Source organism: Sardina pilchardus, chromosome 15 (genome assembly GCF_963854185.1).
Source record: "Sardina pilchardus chromosome 15, fSarPil1.1, whole genome shotgun sequence".
Lineage (NCBI taxonomy): Eukaryota > Metazoa > Chordata > Actinopteri > Clupeiformes > Clupeidae > Sardina > Sardina pilchardus.
Genome location: NC_085008.1, coordinates 5698334 through 5716866, shown reverse-complemented (window position 1 = coordinate 5716866; position 18533 = coordinate 5698334). Strand labels below are relative to the sequence as shown.

Here is an 18533-nt window from a genome sequence, read left to right as displayed (position 1 = left end):
TTTCACTGCAGATGCTGCATTACTGCCTGGTGTGTTCATGTTCACTAAACACTTAAAAAAATAACTTTATGTCTTACAAGCTCACAAATGTCACTATTCATTTACTATTTCACCTCTGTTGAGTGACCTGTCATGTTTTGGAAACTAAAAGCCATATCTACAATCACAATACAAGGGCCTTCTGCATTTTCTTCCAAAAGTATCAACTTTCATCAACTGATATTTCAAATTACTACAAACTGTCATGATTGAGAGGAGTTCACTTGTCAGCTTGCAAGTGTGGGATGATTTGCAGACACTGACAAGGAACATAAGTTCTTCAGGGTTCAAAATTGATGAAGCAGATATTTATTCTGTGAATAGAACTTCATCTTGTCCCTGTGACCAGGTGACAGGCTCATGCTAAAACTGAAACAAACTACACACAAGTCAAGTTGTGTTGATACAATTTGATGATCAGTCAGTTTCATAGTATGATAGGCCTACTGCTGTGCTTACTAATAGCAGTTCTTACAGGACCAAGGTATCAGGATTAATGCCATTCTTTTGCCAATGTCATTATCAAATTATATAAAGTTGTGACGAAATTAAAACAGGAGGACAGTGAAATAGAGTTCAATATTTTTTTTTTATCAAACTATTCTTACTCTCTCTCTGCCTCTGTGTGTGTGTGCTTATCCTCAGGCTTCCTCCATCTCCATCTCAGAGCCTTCAAATCATTTTGTCTTTGAAGCCACTGAATTTCTCCTCAGACTCAGGACTCGTTTCGATGCAGCCTCATTTGACCTGAGTTACTTTAGAGGCAAGAGGTGTTTACACAGACAGTTTTCTTCTTCGCATATGCCTTGCAGAAGAGCTTGATGTCTGTGTCAGGGTCAGTCTTGCTAGATTTGATGGGCCCTAGCTTGATTAATGCCTTTTTAAACCTTTGTCCCAGCATGGCCAGTGTTTCGTATGGTCCAAGTTCAGTGGTCTCAGGAATGTTAATAACTTCCTTTGGCTCAAACTTGGGTTTAATTGGTGGAAGTGGTTCATAAAACACTTGTTCCTGTCTTTCCCTGTCAGATCTGAGGAACACACTGATGTCTAGACAGGGTGAGTTGCCCCAGTCTGGAAGCATCCTGATTTGTCCCAACCCTGCTTAGGCACTGGGTGGTGAATGGGAAATGCCTGCTCTGCCTGCAGGTGTTGCTCACTGTGGGTCTTTTTTGGCCTTCCTCTGTTTCCTCCTTTGGACAGTGGGAGGATTCTTTGGAACTGTCAACAGAGTCATTCTTCGGAACTTACGCTTTGATTCCATCATCATTCCATTTAGGATATTTAACCTGTCCCTTGTAATAAATAAATTTAACATTGATTTTCAGTTTTTTGATCTCAGTCTAATTCTATACCATAGATATTTCAATTTACGAGTGTCCAACAAATAGCAGATGTCAAAACAGTGATGTCTTCTCAAAATGCTGAATACAGTTGTGTGCTCATGCGGCTGGGAAGTGGGAACGTTCCCACTTTGGAACTCAATACTTCCAAACTGAGAGTTGTTCACTTGACAACAACAGATGTTTCTAATGTTCATAGGGTTATAGGCTATAGCTAGCCAGAAACCTAACATCACATACAGTAGTTACTCAATACTCTGGGAGTGTTCAATATCACATTCACCTGTGCTAATGAGTAACATAAATAAACAATGAAGTGACTTATTTGGGCATGGAACAAGTAAATTTTTAAAATCTTTCAGTAGGCCTATATTCAACAACGTCAAAACATTCTCCTGCAGCTCTAACTTCTAAGTGGTAAGTCCCCAGTTCAGGCGTGACATACCCCCGCTAAACTACACTATATTGCCAAAAGTATTGGGTCACTTGCCTTGACACGCATATGAACTTAAGTGACATCCCATTCTTAATCCATAGGGTTTAATATGACGTTGGTCCACCCTTTGCAGCTATAACAACTTCACAGCTTCCACAGGTTGGAACAGGAAGTGTTCCACATGTTAGAACAGATGGCCATCCCCAAACTGTTTCCACAAAAAAATTGTCAAAAATGTCTTGGTTAATGCTGAAGAATTCAGAGTTCCTTTCACTGGAACTAAGGGGCCAAGCCCGGTTTGGGGATGGCCCCTTTCTGTTCCAACATGACTGTGCGCCAGTGCACAAAGCAAGGTCCATAAAGACATGGATGAGAGTTTGGTGTAGATGAACATGACTGGCCTGCACAGAGTCCTGACCTCAACCCAATAGAGCACCTTTGGGATGAGTGGAAACTGAGAGCCAGTCTCCTTGTCCAACATCAGTTGACCTGTGATGTGATGAATGTGCTGCTGGAATAATGATCAAAATTTCCCATGAGCACACTTCTACTGTAAACTCTTCCCAGAAGAGTGGACCAACATCATATTAAACCCTATGGATTAAGAATGGGATGTGACTGAAGTTCATACGTGAGTCAAGGCAGGTGACCCAATACTTTTGGCAGTAGACTATAGTGTATATTCTCCCACTTCAGTTGCTCATGAGCGCACCATAAAGACATGCTTATTAGTGAAGTGTTCTGTCATTTTGCTCTGACTGGTTGAACTGAATGTCCATCCTTTATCCCCCTGCAACTCCATACTTTTTTAGAGTGCTTTAATGGTGCTACTTTTATCCTGTTGTGTGTGTATGTGTGTATGCATTGTAGCACTTTGAGATCATTTATTTGATGTAAAGCGCAATATAAATAAAATGTATTATTATTTTTTATTATTATTATTATTATTAGAGAAGTGTTACATCAACCTCACTGTACAGGAAACAGACAGACAGCAACAAACTGCATTTCTGCTATTTAAATATTATGTTCTCTCTGTCCTATGTGACCAGATTTGTTTTGGATATTCATACCCATGTTACCCATGTGTTTTAATTAATTTCATCAATGCCATTCTCCCCATTGATATCTAAGAGTGTATTTGTAACAGGCCTCTTAAAACAGAAAATGTCCCGGCCAACCATGAGGTGGTAGTGTAGCATTTAATATGAAAATGCGAGAATTGATTAAGTTACTATGGCAATGACTTGTTGTGGTGTTGAGGTTCCGGGGTGAAAGATTTGGCGTGGTTGTTGTAAGTTGTGGTGAATGCTGTAGCGTCTGAGTAAGGCTCACAAAGGATATACTGATACGGCCTACTCTTTTGGATGAGAGAACAAGCTCTCTGTTTAATGGCGGTTCACCACAACTTACAACCATGCTTACAACAACCACGCCAGCTCTTTCACCCTGGAACCCCAACACCCCTTGAAATCATTAGCCTACCATGGAACTGTTAACAATTCTTGCACTCTCATATTAAATGCTAGCGTTTCACCTGTGAAATGTGTAGTAATAAACTGATTAGCAAGGCAATGTTGTGCAATGCAATAAAGGCAGTCTCTTGAATTGTGTTTGAAATTCGAGAAGGACAGCCGTAATGAATCACATACTAGTTTATTTTGTACTTCTTATTTACAGGGTTCCCACTCGAGTCAAAATATGTAAAATTCCATGAAGTTTAACTTGTTTAAGTCATATGACTTAAAATTTTCCCTGACAAAAATAAAAAACTGAATTTCCATAACCATGGTGCAATATGACCAAGGTCTCAGAGCAGCCCTGTAGAATTCAAGAGTCTTTTACTTTTTTTTAGAGCAGAAGAGTAAATGGGCATTGAATAAACAAAGCCGGGCTAACCACAACCACTCAAGCAAGCAGTAACCTATAACCAGATAGGCCTACACCAACTTTGCATGTAAATATATTTGTATTAATGTATTTTGGCAAGCGCAACAACATTCCCTGATATTCCAATATGATAATTTCCCTGACTTTCATGTCTGGAATAGGCTCGAAACACTATGACCTGTGGGATCCCTTGGATTATTATCCCCTTGAGATTATCTCCATGATGATCAGAGTTTAATCAGTCTTTTTGTTCCTCCAGAACACGACGATGCATCATAATGAAAAATGACACGAAGATGCCTGGATGTCTTTCGAAGTTTAATGAATACACAGCTGTAGAAGTAGGCTATGTTACTCAGATACACCTCAATAGCCTCAGTGAGTAGTCCGATAATGGTGGGGAAACTTTCCCAGAGCAAATAGCCTAATTAAACGACAGGTTCAGACATTGTCGATCACTGACCGGTAAAGTGAGAAATAATTGAGAATAAATGCACAAACGAATTGATTCGATTGTAGGCCTCGGCGTGGCATCTTTTGCAACCTCGGGGCCTGTAGCCTAAGGTTGGACAAATAGTTGCCTTGACAAGACATAGCCTACACGCCAAAGACCCCTTACAAAGGAGGACACCAAGACTGAATGACGTAGATAAGATTTGTCTTATGCTCTTGGCGTGTATTATTGTTGATTACATGTATGGCCTATATTGGACCCAGGCCTTGTGAGTAAATGGCGTGTCACCATTCATCCGTGGCCCGGTTTGAATCATCCTCCCCTGCGACTGCACAGTCCAACCGTTGGATTCCCGGAAGACCGACGGCAGCTTGGTTCAGTTTATCCAGAAAGGACATCAAAAGACGCTTGTTAAGGTGGTCCGTAAGGGTCCTTTCTTCCTCTTTCATCTTGGTCTCGTCCAGGTCACACTCTGGTGGTGGTGCTGGCTGGTCGGCCGTCTCTGTTGACGAAACATCTGAAGCAACATGAGGCAAACCGTTCAAACATTCGCTGCCGTGGCAGTCTTGGTCATCGACTCTGTCCAGCGTCGATACTTCTTCGGGCTCCATTCGTATGTTATTTAAACTGGTTTGCAAAACAACGTTTTCCAGTTCTTTCAGTCTTTTGCTATGACTATTACATGCACTGGACCCTGACTGACTGCTAGCATTGTTCATCTGGAAGTCCTCACGGGAAGACTCCATCTCGTTGCAGTATTTTCCTAGTCAGTGACGTCATGAAGTAAATAAGTGGTCGTAAAGTCTTTCCCTCTGCCTGTACACATTAACATTATATTATTGCTGATGTGCTTTGGAATGTCTTTATGTGGTCCTACGTGTTCATATGCCATTTCATATAAATGAACAAGAAATGTAGTATTTGAGGCACTCTTCTGAAGATAATGCCTGCCAGGGCATATGTTGGGGTTCAGCAGCCAGCAATCGACCATTCTCTTTAAAATAATATTATAAACACATTAGAGGATAGATAAACAGACAAATGTATAACCTCATGTAGATAGTGAAATGTCATAAATGAATGTGAGTGCCTCCAGAATCCCATATTGGACATTCTCTGGTGGCTCTGTTATGATGTCGCGTCATTAAAAATGGTCATTTGACACGAAGGACCCAAACAAACTGCCGTCGACTGCTGTCTGCTGCTGAACAGCTAACATTACAGGCTATGCTACAGCAGAGCACAGGCTGGTAACGTTACATTGGAGGAGGCTCATACAGGAGCGAAAACAGCTGAGGTAAGTGCATAAAAAATATCTCTCTCTGTGTTACTCTCGTGTAAGTGTATCCAGTATTTTACCCACAGACAGACCATTTGTACACCTACTAGCTAATCAGCATTTCTCAGGGTGGAATACGACGAGGTAACTAGCCAGTGTTGAAGCTAACGTTACAGCTATTCCATGGAGCATTTTCAAAGGCTATCATTGCTAGTTGGCTAGCGCAAAAATGAGACTGTAATCATATCAGTTCTGTACATTGTCTCTGGTTATCTGGGCTAGCGAATAAATAGCTGTTTGATGTTCCGTTAATGATCAACAAGTCTCTAGATACAGAATGTCTGACGCCTTTCAAGTTAGCAAAATGAAATCACATGCTTACACTTGATAGCTAGCTAGCCAGTGCTACGATCACCAATGTCAGCAATACATCCCAGCTAGCTGCTAGTCATTTGAAACTGTTTAGGATTTTTAAGCTAACGTTAGCTTGAGGAATGACAAGCCACTGTGTGTCTTATGAACTTCGTATGTCTCATTTGTTTCTAACTAAACGTATCTAACTCTCAAGAACCTGTTAATTAGTGTGACATGCAGAGCAGTGTGCGATAGTTACACTTACCTTTTTGCACGAAACACATATTGCCCATGCCCATAGATATAGATATGGTTCATGCCCAAATTCATATCAAGATAGACTGCGAACTGTAACAATGTTTAACATGAATTTACCGTTGTAGTCAGTGTTATACTAACTCTGACTCCATTTGTAAGACACCGGTTACGGTGTGTTTGCCCTGAACACTTTTACACGATTTATCTAACTCGTGTCGTCATGTCAAAATAGAATTTACAGTGACTAAACGTTTGGAAAACAAGCTAGCAGTCTGGTTTCAGAAATGCTGTGCCAGCGTCATTTCTCTGATGCCTTGCTTGCCACCGAATAAACAATTGACCCTTCCAGAAGTCCCGCCCTCCATAGTTACTGTTGCTACGCCTGTCAAACTTTCGCACCTTGCCCGTCTATTACAATGGAGGAGACACGGGATTTTTTAAACAAATGTAATTTACAAAGACATCGCACCACACTGAAAGCTCATATTTGGTCACTAGCGAGCTACATCTGTCCTCTGTCAACTACAGTTGCATTTTCAGCTCTGAACAAAACCGTTCATGAGTTATTTAAGCAAAGGTCGAACGTACGCGTTGTTTTCGATGGTTCCTCCAGGCTAGTACGAATGAAACGGGCGGGGGACAAAACTAGCATAACGTTTTAAGCTATACTTCCATAACGTCAATATTTGACAACATAACATGATTGGTACTTCAAATAGGTATTATTTTAGACAGAATTGCTGACGGGCTATACATACGTCTCGTTGAATGTCTGTTAAGAACTTTTTGCCGCCATCGTGAAACGTATCTCGCGGTTATGGAAATATCACGCAACATGCAAAATTTAAAGTTAGAAAAATACGTATTTCAAACTATATCATGTCTTTATAGTTCAACATGTTATTTCACCGTGATTTCACGTGTTTGGGGGCACCACACATCCAAATAAATGCCCTTAATGGCCCACAGGCTATGCAGTCTCCATAGGTTAACATGGCAAAAACTTGAAAGCTTGCCAGGCCTTGCTTGCCTAGTTACGGGTTGCTAAGCCACGATTGGCCTGTGGCGGTTTTAGGGCGTGGCTCTGGAAGGGTCAATTGGGCTCTGACTCTCAGTTAATGTTTTTGCATTCCAACGCTCAGACCCAGCTGTCAAACAAATGTTTTAGGTATGGAATGGTTAAAATGTGTCACATGCAGACGCAGTACTGCACAGACTGAGCTGCATGCCATTAAATATAAATATAGCATTTTTGAAGCAAACCTTGGTGTAATGTGTAACCTGTAATATAACACCAGTGAAAAAAAATAAATTGTGTGTGTGTGTATATAATATATATATATATATATATATATATATATATATATATATATATATATATATATATATATATATATATATATAATGTCCCTGTCATGGAGATGGCAAAAACGACATGTTTCACCTTCAACACTCCTTATTTGGTACACTTTTCTTCTGTTAAACTGCTCTATATGTAGTTATGCTTGATAGCAGTTATAAAATAACTGATGCATTGTGTATGTTGTGCTCCAGTCTTTGGCAGCACTGGAGTATTCTCGGGGATGCCGAAGAAGTTCCAGGGTGAGAACTCCAAGTCTGCCACTGCGCGGGCCCGAAAAGCAGAGGCCAAGGCTGTCGCAGACGCGCGCAAGCAGAAGGAACTTGAGGATGCGCTATGGGAAGATAATGACAAACATGTGATGAGGAAAGAACAGCGTAAGGTAAAACCTGTGCCCTCACATTGATTGTACACAGCATCACATCAATCTGAGCCAAAATGTGTGTCCTATCCACAGAGCCAGTACTGTGTATGAACACGGGAGTGTCTGACTGCACACATTGAACTTACAGCTAGAGAGCCATTAGGTGCAATTTGACAAATCTGATAAGAATGTGTTGTATTAGAATTGAAGGTTGCATTTTTAAATGGAGTGGTTAGGCCATTTTGAACAGTGAAAAGTGCAGCTTGTTTACTGACTAATACTATAAATGCTGTAGATTGTTGTAGAGCCTTTATCAGAAAATTTGCTCTGCGGCACCAACTAGTGAAGAATATGGGCCCGTATCCAAATGAAGGTGCAGCAAATCCCAGAAACAATGCCATGACCAAAGGCAAGACTATTTCCATGACGATTTCCTAACTAGCCCATACTTCTCATTTAGTCCACCCTCTCTTTTCACTTTGAGCAAGTTCAGATGGCTTCTGTTGTCTTTCGGTAGGTAAGCATTATCATAACTTTATATGCAGTCCAATGATGCTCACCTCTTCAGACTTCAGCAAATTATTATTTTTTATAGCTAGCAGAATGCCAGCTCCATTGACTTGAAAGGGATTTCCCAACGTTCTACAGTCAAATATATTTATTTAATTACCGCTGTTACAGCTGTCAATCTCAACGGGTTTTGTGCTTCTGATTCACATATCACTCTGCAAGTACAACTAGTCTGGTCACGTCTTCCAGTAGAACTTCATTTAAAAGTGAAAGCGACGGAAAGACACTGGCGGTTCAGCATGTTTCTGAGCAAAAGCCATGACTAAACGCTAATAAATAAATGTAAAGAGACATATTGTGGAAGTATTTTTTTGTTTGATTTGACATATAGCCATATAATAAGTGGGATAATGTATGGAATGCTACTAGTCGTTATCTGGAAAATAAGTCCCTTCAGGGCAAAGCAAGTCCGTTTTTTTTCCTGAAATGACCAGCGTTCCATATATTGTCCCTTATGTACATCGTGTCTGTGTCAGCCCAGAATTTTGCAGTGGGTAAAAACAATTTGACTCCTGGGATTGTTTCTACAGTATTTAGATGTCACCCACAGTTGCCACAATATAACGCTGGCTGGCAAGCCTGATCTAAGGCAGTTAATGTGAAAGCATCTTAGGTGAAATATCTTGTGAGCTGATGTGATGTGAAGTGAAAGTGTCCTATCCTCACACAAGGCGTGATTATGCTTTTCCTTCATTGAACAATACGAAAGCAAAAGCAGTAAAACACTCTTATGGTTCACACTTATTGTTAAACTTGGCAATTGATCCATACTGTAGTTCACATGCTTGCTGACCTGTTAGCGATGGTCCATGTGTTACACCACTAGTTCTAACCACATGATGGCAGCATAGTTCAGTGTTGGGGACCAGCAGGTGCTGATAGTGTTCACTTCAGAGCCAGGGGGCGGATGATCAACGGCAGATCTTGAAGCATGGGAACAGGCAGAGCGGTGGATCCTTGTTTTTTTCCCTTGTGGATTTTTGTTAGTTTGGATAGTCGTTTCAGGTTTGGTTTCAAAACACATGCGATGCTGTAACCCTCTGGTTATCTTAAACTTTGTAGAACATCCATATTGTAAAAAGTACACAGAATAATTGGAATGACTAGAGTACTAGAGGCAAACCATAACAAAATTCTATACTAAACTAAAAGGGGCAAATCATTTGGGATATTTGTAGGAATTTAGATATTTGATGAACTTTGATATTAATATCACAGTATCGTGGGATATGTAGTGGTCACAGATTAGGTAGCATTTTGTATTCCTGTGCTTTTGGGGCATGGTTATGTTGATCCCTGAATATTGGAGTCAATTACTGAAACAAAGCCAGCAGCACAAACAGTGTGGTTCACTGGGCTGTCCTTTGGGGCTCTAGATGCCGCTGTCACCCAAGGGCTATTCTATATTGCATCGCTGGCAGTCACCTCTTGTGTTTGTCCCGGTTTGCGACATGGTACCCTTCTCTACTCTCAACCCATGCTCTTTGACACTGATCAAAGTGGGCACGCCACGTCTGCCAACTCCTGCCTCGAGAGCAGGGCCTGGGACCGTGCCAAGGTGAGCGGCTCTGTGGGCACCTTTAACTCTGAACTTTTCTCTGACTGACACCACGGATCACGGGACACTTTGACTCATGCGCCCTGGGGGGCAGCGGTTGCCGCGGTTGCCCAGCTGTCGCACCCCAGTGGCCAATCCCAACCCTCCCACCGGCTCCTGCGCGGTCATCACAACTGCCATCCAAGTCATTTTTTCCCCTTTTCCTCTGGTGTCTCAGGAGGCTCCTTTTACATACTAATCAACTCGGGATCCCAGGGAGGACCATTCATCTAGAACTTAATGGGTCGATGGTAGGAGGGTGTGAGGTTACACAGGAAATTAAACTCCATCAGGGCTAAAAAGGGAATAAGGGGAAGGAAGGAAGGAAGGAAGGAAGACAGAAAGAAAGACAGACAGACAGAAGGGAAGAATGGAGGAACGAGGAGAAGCTGAAAGAGAAGGAGAGGAAGCCTCTGTCATAATGAGAACGGGAAGGTGATCTGAACCTGACAGTCACGCGTTGTGATTGATGACCCCTGGAGACTGGCCTGCTAGCTGATCCTGCCACCGACATGTGCGGAGTGGACTCTCGTGAGAGGTCAAGCCGTGGGGTGTTGGCACTTATTATCTTGGAGGTGCACTTCTTCCCCTCTCTCACTCAAGTCACCTCTCTCCCTTCTCTCCTTCACCTGTGCATTTCTCATCCCCACCTGCCCTCTTTTATCCATCTCTCTCTCTTCTTTCAGACTCTTATTGCCATTCCATTTCTTTTCCCGTTGTTCCATCTGATCTCCTCCTCCTTACATACTACTTATGTCCTGCTACTGTGTGCTACTCTCTTGGTCTTGTTCCTCCCTCCAACTGTCTTCCTCTCCCACCCACAACCACAGTGGCCCTCTCACCCACTCCCTTTCTCTCCTTGCCCCCGGTGTCCCAGTTGCCTCTGCCCCCTCACCCTCCGAGCACTCGCTTTCTCTATCTGCTCTCCTGCCGTCCCCCTCCCCTCTCCGGGCTCCCGTGCTCTCCTCTGCATGCATAATTCAGTCGGTGCGGTCCTCGCGCGGGCACCCGGGGTGAAACGGCAGCACCGCAGGCTGGCCGGCCGGCTGGTCGGTCGGTCGGTCGGTCGGTCCGCGGGCCTGGCCACTTCCCTAAGTGGCTGTGGTTAAAATGCTAAATCACACCCTGTTCCAGGGCCTTCTGTTACAGCGCTGCCGACACCTGACACCAGGCCGGCTTACCGGAGCCGCGGCTCGCTTGAGCGAGCGAAGGGCGAGGAGGAGGAGGAGGGTGCACTGTGGCTTTTGCGTGCGCTACTACTCTTTTAATTACATTGCCGTATATCATTGGCCCACATGTGAGCCCGGTAATCTGAACCTCTCTCACACTCTTGAGTTAGTGCAGACATCTCTCTCTCTCTCTCTCTCTCTCTCTCTCTCTCTCTCTCTCTCTCTCTCTCTCTCTCTCTCTCTCTCTCACTCTGACCTGATTCTTCTCTCCCTCCCACCCCATCCCGGTCATTCTTTTATTTTGCTGCTGTCTGTTGCAGTGATTCTCCTGGACGCCTGCGCTCGCCGCCTGCCATGTAAAAATATCATTCTGTCTGCAGGGACAAGCACGAGCAGACTGATTGTCTGTCTAGACCTGAACCCATCAGGTGGGGACTAGGGAGTTTTGAAGTGGGGATGGGGTGTGTGCGGGGGGAGTCGTCTAAAGTGTCTCCTCGATTCTGTTGACCTGGATTTCAATTCTCCGTGCAAGCACTCTGGTGTAATCCCCTCGCTAGCTTGGCTCTGCAGGTGATATTGACCATGATGTCTTTTAAAACAGGGCCAGACGTCTATGCTAACCGGTCAATCTGTGGACCCTAATCTAGTACTATATGGGCTAAATGCAGTGAAAGGCTGGAAAACCTTGTTCCTTTGAGAGACGTTTGGTGTGGGGACTGCTGGCTGTCTTGCTGCCTCTCAGTCTCGGGGTTGTCTCGTTTTGTAATTGTATGTCTTAAAGGAACACTTCACATTTTTTCATATTAAACTACGTTATTCCCTTAACTAAGACGAGTTGATGCATACCTCTCACGTTTCAATGCGTGCACTCACTGGCTCTGGCGCGCGGCGCAACTTTGATAGCACTTAGCTAGCCCAGTTCATTCATTAGGATCCAAACAGAAATGAAGATAGAAGTGACCAAACACAACCATGTTTCCCCTTTTAAAATATAGTTACATGAGTAGTCACATGACCAAGTATGGTGAGACAAAATAAAACATGGTACATTTCTAAGCAGGTAAGAGGGATAACTATATTGGGTGGTGCAGTAATATCCTCACACATGCACTTTCAGTTTCACTTTGGAGTGAGAATATTACTGCGCCGAGTCTAAGTGCTCCCAATTGTTGCACAATATAGTTATCCCTCTTACTTGCTTAGAAATGCAACACATTTTATTTTCTCACCATACTTGCTCGTGTGACTACTCGTGTAAGTGTATTTTAATAGGAAAAAACATGGAGGTGTTTGGTCACTTCTAACTTAATCTCTCTTTGGATCCTAATGAATGAACTGGGCTAGCTAAGTGCTATCAAAGTTACGCCGCGCACCAGAGCCAGTGAGTGCACGCATTGTAACGTGAGAGGTATGTATCAGCTCATCTAAGTTAAGGGAATAACATAGTTATAGGAAAAAATGGCAGCGCTTTTTCCAAGTTATGGGACTTTTGGAACTATTAACAGCCAATCTCTTGGTCAGTAGTCAATGAGTTAATTGATTACACTCCCCAGCATCCAGAAGTACATCCCACTCTCCTGCTATTCAGCCATTCAGCGCAGGTTTTTTGGAACTTTTGATCGAGTGTTGCAACTCTCTCTTTCTATGGCTCTGCTATGGAGAATCTTGAAATCAATTTGCTGAACCCTACAGGTTCCATGCGGGTCAAATCTGTGTCATATGAATGAATATACCAGCCCCAGGCCATTTCCCTAAAGTGTTTTGTTATAATAATTTCTCTGATAATTTGGGTATTGATTTTTATTGTCCTCTTCTCTTGGTGCCTTGGTGGATGTACTATATTCAGTGGAAAGAGGGGCAACGTGTTGGAGACATAGTTATAAGAATTATTATCCTGGTTTATTTTAGGCTTATTGTAACAATCAGAGCAAAGAAGATTTTATTCTTGTTATTTGTGGAAGAAATATCGGTTTTGGTACTTTAATATAGACAAGTACACTAATGTAGGTACTTGTTTGGTTTCAGTATCAGGACATCCGTACTCCTTGTTCTCTCAGACGCTGTCTAAATGTCTGCCCCTTTGCTAATTAAGTTCTCATGCACTCCTCCTGTGATTGTGGTTGGTTGTAGGAGGACAAGGAGAAGAAACGCCTGGAGGCTCTGGAGAGGAAGAAGGAGAACCAGAGGCTCCTGGACGAGGAGGATGCCAGGGTGAAGGGCAAGGCCAGGGAGGCGGCGGCGGCGGCAGCGGCCGCCGCACAAGGATCCAAGGTGACCCGAGCTCAGATCGAGGAGACGCTGCGTAAGGAGCAAGAGCCGAAGCCAGCAGAGGTCAAGGAGAAAGGTGAGGGGATTTTACTCTCTCTTTGCACATCACCTGTGTGGGTGTTTAGAATCTGCTACTTTGCTTCTTAGCTTCATCATTTTCCTGGATTCGTTTTCTGACATTCCTCTGTTACATTATCCCTGTTGAAAAACAACAGCTAGAAAACCAACATATGTTGGTAGCTGGTTTTAGCTGGTATTTGCTGGTTTTCTTCCAGCTCTTGCTGGTCTTTGCTGATGTAGCTGGCTGGGCCACCAGGTGGACATTTTTGACATTGTTGGTGTAAGATTGTCATGCTGGTTTGCTAGAATAACCAACACAAACTGGCATAACCAGCTAAACCAGCAACACCAGCTAAAATGACCAGCTTGGAGTTGGAACGACTAACAAACCCAGCTGAATTACCATCATAAGCTAGGTAGACCAGATGAAGGTACGTTTTTGCAGGAGTTTTGCTGGTCAACCAGCAAACCATCCTAAGCTGGTGTGTGTAGGATTTTTTTCACGTAACTGTTTAATTTTGCTTAACAGTTTGTGTTTTAGAGTCTACTTCATGTGGCGTCATGGCTAATATTGTATTGGCAACGAAATGGCATCACGGCACAAAAATGTTTTTTTTAAGTGAAGTAAGTTGATTGATAATGGTTTGGTGACCTTTGTAAGTAAACATTCATCAAACGGTTTTCCTAAGGAAGGACAAATCATGGATCTTGTTTTATCGAAGTGTATCCGGTAGGAAAATGACATCTGAATGTTGCTGAATCAAGCAATTTTATTCAAGGACCCCCCTCAAGCCATTCATCCATCAGGCACCTTTTAATCCACCCCTATCCTGCTCCCCACAGAGAAGAGTCACCTTGAGACGCCCTTGGAGGAGAATATAAACCGGATCATCCCGGAAGAGGGGTCCGTCGAGGCCAGAACCATCGAGGATGCTATCGCAGTGCTCAGGTACGCGGCTTGGACCTTCTAGAGTTTTTTGTGTATGATGACTAGTCAGGGTCATTTTGCCCACAAAAGGAGAGGGCTTTGATAAGACTCTCCCATTTTAAAAGTATGCCGTATGGAATAGGGTAGTGACCGGCTTAGTAGGAGATGGTATGTTTTTATGAATATTTTTAGTTAGTGACAATGAAGCCCACAACCCTGTGATATAAATGCACTTCAATTTGATCAACTTTTCCTTCAAAGATGGAAGGTGAGCACGGGTCAGTAGAATCGTTTCAAGAAAGTTCCCATTTATATTCTATTTCTGTAGCACGAAGGAGGAGACGGACCGGCATCCTGAGCGGAGGATGAAGGCGGCGTTCACTGCCTATGAAGAGGTCAACATGCCACGCTTGAAGAAAGAGAATCCCAACATGCGTCTGTCGCAGCTCAAACAGCTGCTAAAGAAAGAGTGGACCAAGTCCCCCGAGAACCCTCTGAACCAGCGCTTCACTTCTTACAACACCAAGTGAACAGCCAACCGATCGGCCAACCAATCAGGAAACAGTGGCAACAAGGATGACTTAACAAGAACTGTTTAACTATGCACACAACACCCCAAACTGAAATCATCCCTATTGACTGTATTATTAAATTCCCATAGATTTCTAATAGAGGCTGCATGTTCACTGACGGTTCATCTCAATACAAGTAAACTGATCACACGCATCTCTGCCGCATCTACCCAATAGTAATCAGGTTCGCAAGTGCCATTTAAACACACACTATCTCTCTGTCTATCCCTCTCTCTCTTTCTCTCCCAGCACTGGCATATATATTATATATGTATATTTATATATAATAGATGCAAAACTTACTTATTATTTGACTAACTGAGGTTCTATTGCAGTCCAATGGCGCTACAGAGAAACGTGACTGAGAGAGAAAGAGCGTCAAGTATAGCTGAAGAAGTTCGTACATTCTTCTGTAACACACACACACACACAGTCGATTCAATATCCCTTGGATCTCTCCACCAAACCATTTGGCCTATTGAGAAAACACTGGCCATTTGGCCATATTCGACCATATTGAGATAACACTGACTGGATCATCACTCCTCTCCATATCACTTGTCCTGCTTCACACAAGGCCACGGATGTGCTGCTGCCTAACAACCTCGACCTTGGAAGACGCCCATCATGGTTATCAAAACAAACAAACAAACAAACAAAAAAACACAAACACACTGAAAGTGATAGGAAGTTTTTTTTTTTCTTTCTGCAGGCCCATTTACACAATGGTGTGGGACTCCCCACTATACCCATAACATCCTCTCTGCAGTGTTTGCCAGTCATGGGGGACTTGTAAATATTGCAAAGGTTTGTATAACACTTGGGTTGCATTTGTCCACTTGGGACACACGAAAAGAAAGGAAGGGGGTGGGGGGGTGGGAAGACACGAAAGGAAATTGATGACCTTTTTCCATCTCGTTGGGCTGATATGGGAGAGAGTTTCCATTGAGCGAGCTTTACAAGCCTGCGGTCGGCAGGTCTGCCATATGCTGGCGTTAGTCGTGCGCACCACCTGGCGAGATCCATTTGTCGGGGCATCTGGAGAGCGGCGCTACTGCCAACACTCTGCACAAGGCTCCCCTTCATCCGCCATGTGCATCACTCGCTTTAGCTGCTCCGCTCCTGCCTCAGCCAATCCGCAGAAACGTAAAAAACAGACAGGCCAACAGAAATGTAAAAAAAAAAATAACGCAACTGAGAAGATAATGAAATTTGTGATAAAGGTAAAACCCATGCGCTTATGTACAGGATTTTTTTTTTTTTTTAATAGTAGATTTTATTCGCTAATTGATTTTTGGCGTGTTTGGCTCTTAACATGGCGTGATAGAAGCTAACTGACCTCAACTTGGCACTTGTATCAGATGAGCTTTAAGGACGTGGAGATGGGTGGAAAGGAGAAGAGAAGGAGGTGGTGGATAAAGCGCATCCCACCTTGTCACTCCAACCCCCCCCCCCCCCCCCCCCACTACTCAGCCACCACTCACAGTCATCTTCCTTTTTTTAATTAAGCGGCCAAATCAATAATGTCCTTCAGTTGGGGCTCAAATGGATGGCGTCCCCTTTGAGGAATGGATAGCCTGTGGATAGAGATCAATGCTATCGTGACGGGACCCCTCCTTCCTCCCCACCTGCTCACCGTTGTGGAACTGCACCACTACTTTCCCAGTTCCAAACCTCATCCACAAAACAGGAAAACAAGGGCATTTCACCATCTCGTGTCCCACCCCCTAAATCCACAAAATATATACAGAATATATACATATTTCTTTCTGTCTTCCTTGCTGGGACTTGTGTTGGTGATGCAAGCCTTTTTTTTTCTTTTTCATGGAAGGAGCTTGGAGGATTTGCATATGGTCCTGGCATGTAAAATGTCTCATTCTTACCCCCTGATTGCTGCCAGAGTGTCCATGAGTCGGAGATGCCTTCACACTGGCTGAAGCACATCCATAAAGCAGGAACAAGGAATATTCAGTGTGATGTTACAAGTTCAGGAATGCCTTAATTTATTTACTCTACAGCGATTTAATCCATGGACCCACACAAAACATGTTGGTGGAGTACTGTACAACACTCATTGAGTTTGGTGATTTCTAGTTAACAAATTCTGCATCCGTAACAAAGCTGACTTGGACGCTTTAAATGACAAATGTGAAGAGTGGAATACCTGCTCCCCTATGTTGACTGCATCTCATGGAAGCACCAATAAAGTTGATAAAGGTATCTCCTCTCGTACAGCACAGTTCTGTCTCAATTGTGTGAGTTTGATTGAGTGTGTTATGTATGGAGTGATGGGAAATGCTCACTTCACACAGCGCAGGCCCCTTATGTCAGATCTCTACAATGTGTCCGGTGTCCATGCTGAGCAGATAGTAGATCAGCGTGGCCGGGGTCATGGGGTAGGCATGACTCAAACATCTTTAAATCACTGTGACGGATGAAGTATCACTTGGATGATTGGTTGAAGGTTATTTGTGTGTCATTTGGAAACCTTTATTTAAAATGTTCACCTTGTTTTAGCTAGCTCCGTTCATTAATATTTGGATTATGGGCTGAACGGACATTCTCAATATAGGCCATTTTGATAATTCTCTGCCATGCAGTTAAATAGCATCTCCATCAGCTCAAAATGTAAAGTGGTTTATCATGACTTCCATGGATTTAACTGTGCTATCTATAGCTCATTGTCACATCAGAAAGGAGAGGATTGAAAATGTTTCTAAAAATAGCCTTTTTTAAAAGATGGGGCTTTTCAGCTTGCCTGACTCAACAAGGAGGTGCATACAAAGAGACATGTAAGTGAATCGCTGTGATGTGTAGGCCCACATAATGACGTGCTTGAAGTTATTCCGGTGAGGGTGTGCTTTGATGAATGATAAGCTCATGTAGCAATTGACAGACTACTGCAGATCGGCGTGTCTTGGTAACACAATATGTAAACAGGTTTGAAAAGGAGGGCCCCAACTGTTCACTGTTGTATACTTTCAGTCCCCCACTCAACAAAAAAATCTTACACTTTGTGTCAAGCATATGCAAGAGTCATTGAGAGGAATTTTGTCTAGATATCTGGTTATATTTGACATAGTGTTTGGCAAAGCAGTCCGTTTTTCAGTTTGCATTAAAGAAACTTTCTGTTGATGACCTTGTTAGGACCCTGTCAGAGGGCAAGACTGGGAGTGTCCATAAGGCTGTTCTGGGCTCTTCCCAGTGCCACACATGGGATGCTCGGTACGACGGCAGTGCCAAATGTTCCCACACTCCGATGACGCAGTAAAGATGCCACCTTGGCATGGGCTGCGAATCTCCCGCAATTTCCGCAGGCCGTTAGCGGGCGTGCAGCTGAGAGTGCTGAGCTGTGGAGAGCAGGAGGGACGCATCGGCGTCCGGTGGAAGAACACATGCTTTGATTAAACGCCTGAGCTGACAGGAGAGGCATGAGAAAGTGCCTGTTCTGACATTTTTGTTTGCTTCATTTTTTTCTGGATCTACAGACCTGATTCTTTAAATAGTAGGATTCTTTAAATAACCCCCCCCCCCCACACACACACACAACACACACACAAACACTTGTATTAACCTACTGCAACCTATTACACAC

At 43.3% G+C, this 18533-nt stretch overlaps 1 protein-coding gene across 1 annotated transcript; it reads left to right on the top strand.

Moving 5' to 3' along the window:
* Window positions 1–5312: 5312 nt before the first annotated feature.
* On the top strand, window positions 5313–17158 carry ccdc124 (coiled-coil domain containing 124). Its single transcript, XM_062555608.1, has 5 exons — window positions 5313–5456; window positions 7605–7792; window positions 13241–13454; window positions 14282–14387; window positions 14695–17158. The coding sequence occupies exons 2-5, from the start codon at window positions 7634–7636 to the stop codon at window positions 14894–14896; spliced, it is 681 nt and encodes a 226-aa protein (XP_062411592.1). The 5' UTR covers window positions 5313–5456; window positions 7605–7633; the 3' UTR covers window positions 14897–17158.
* Window positions 17159–18533: the final 1375 nt, after the last annotated feature.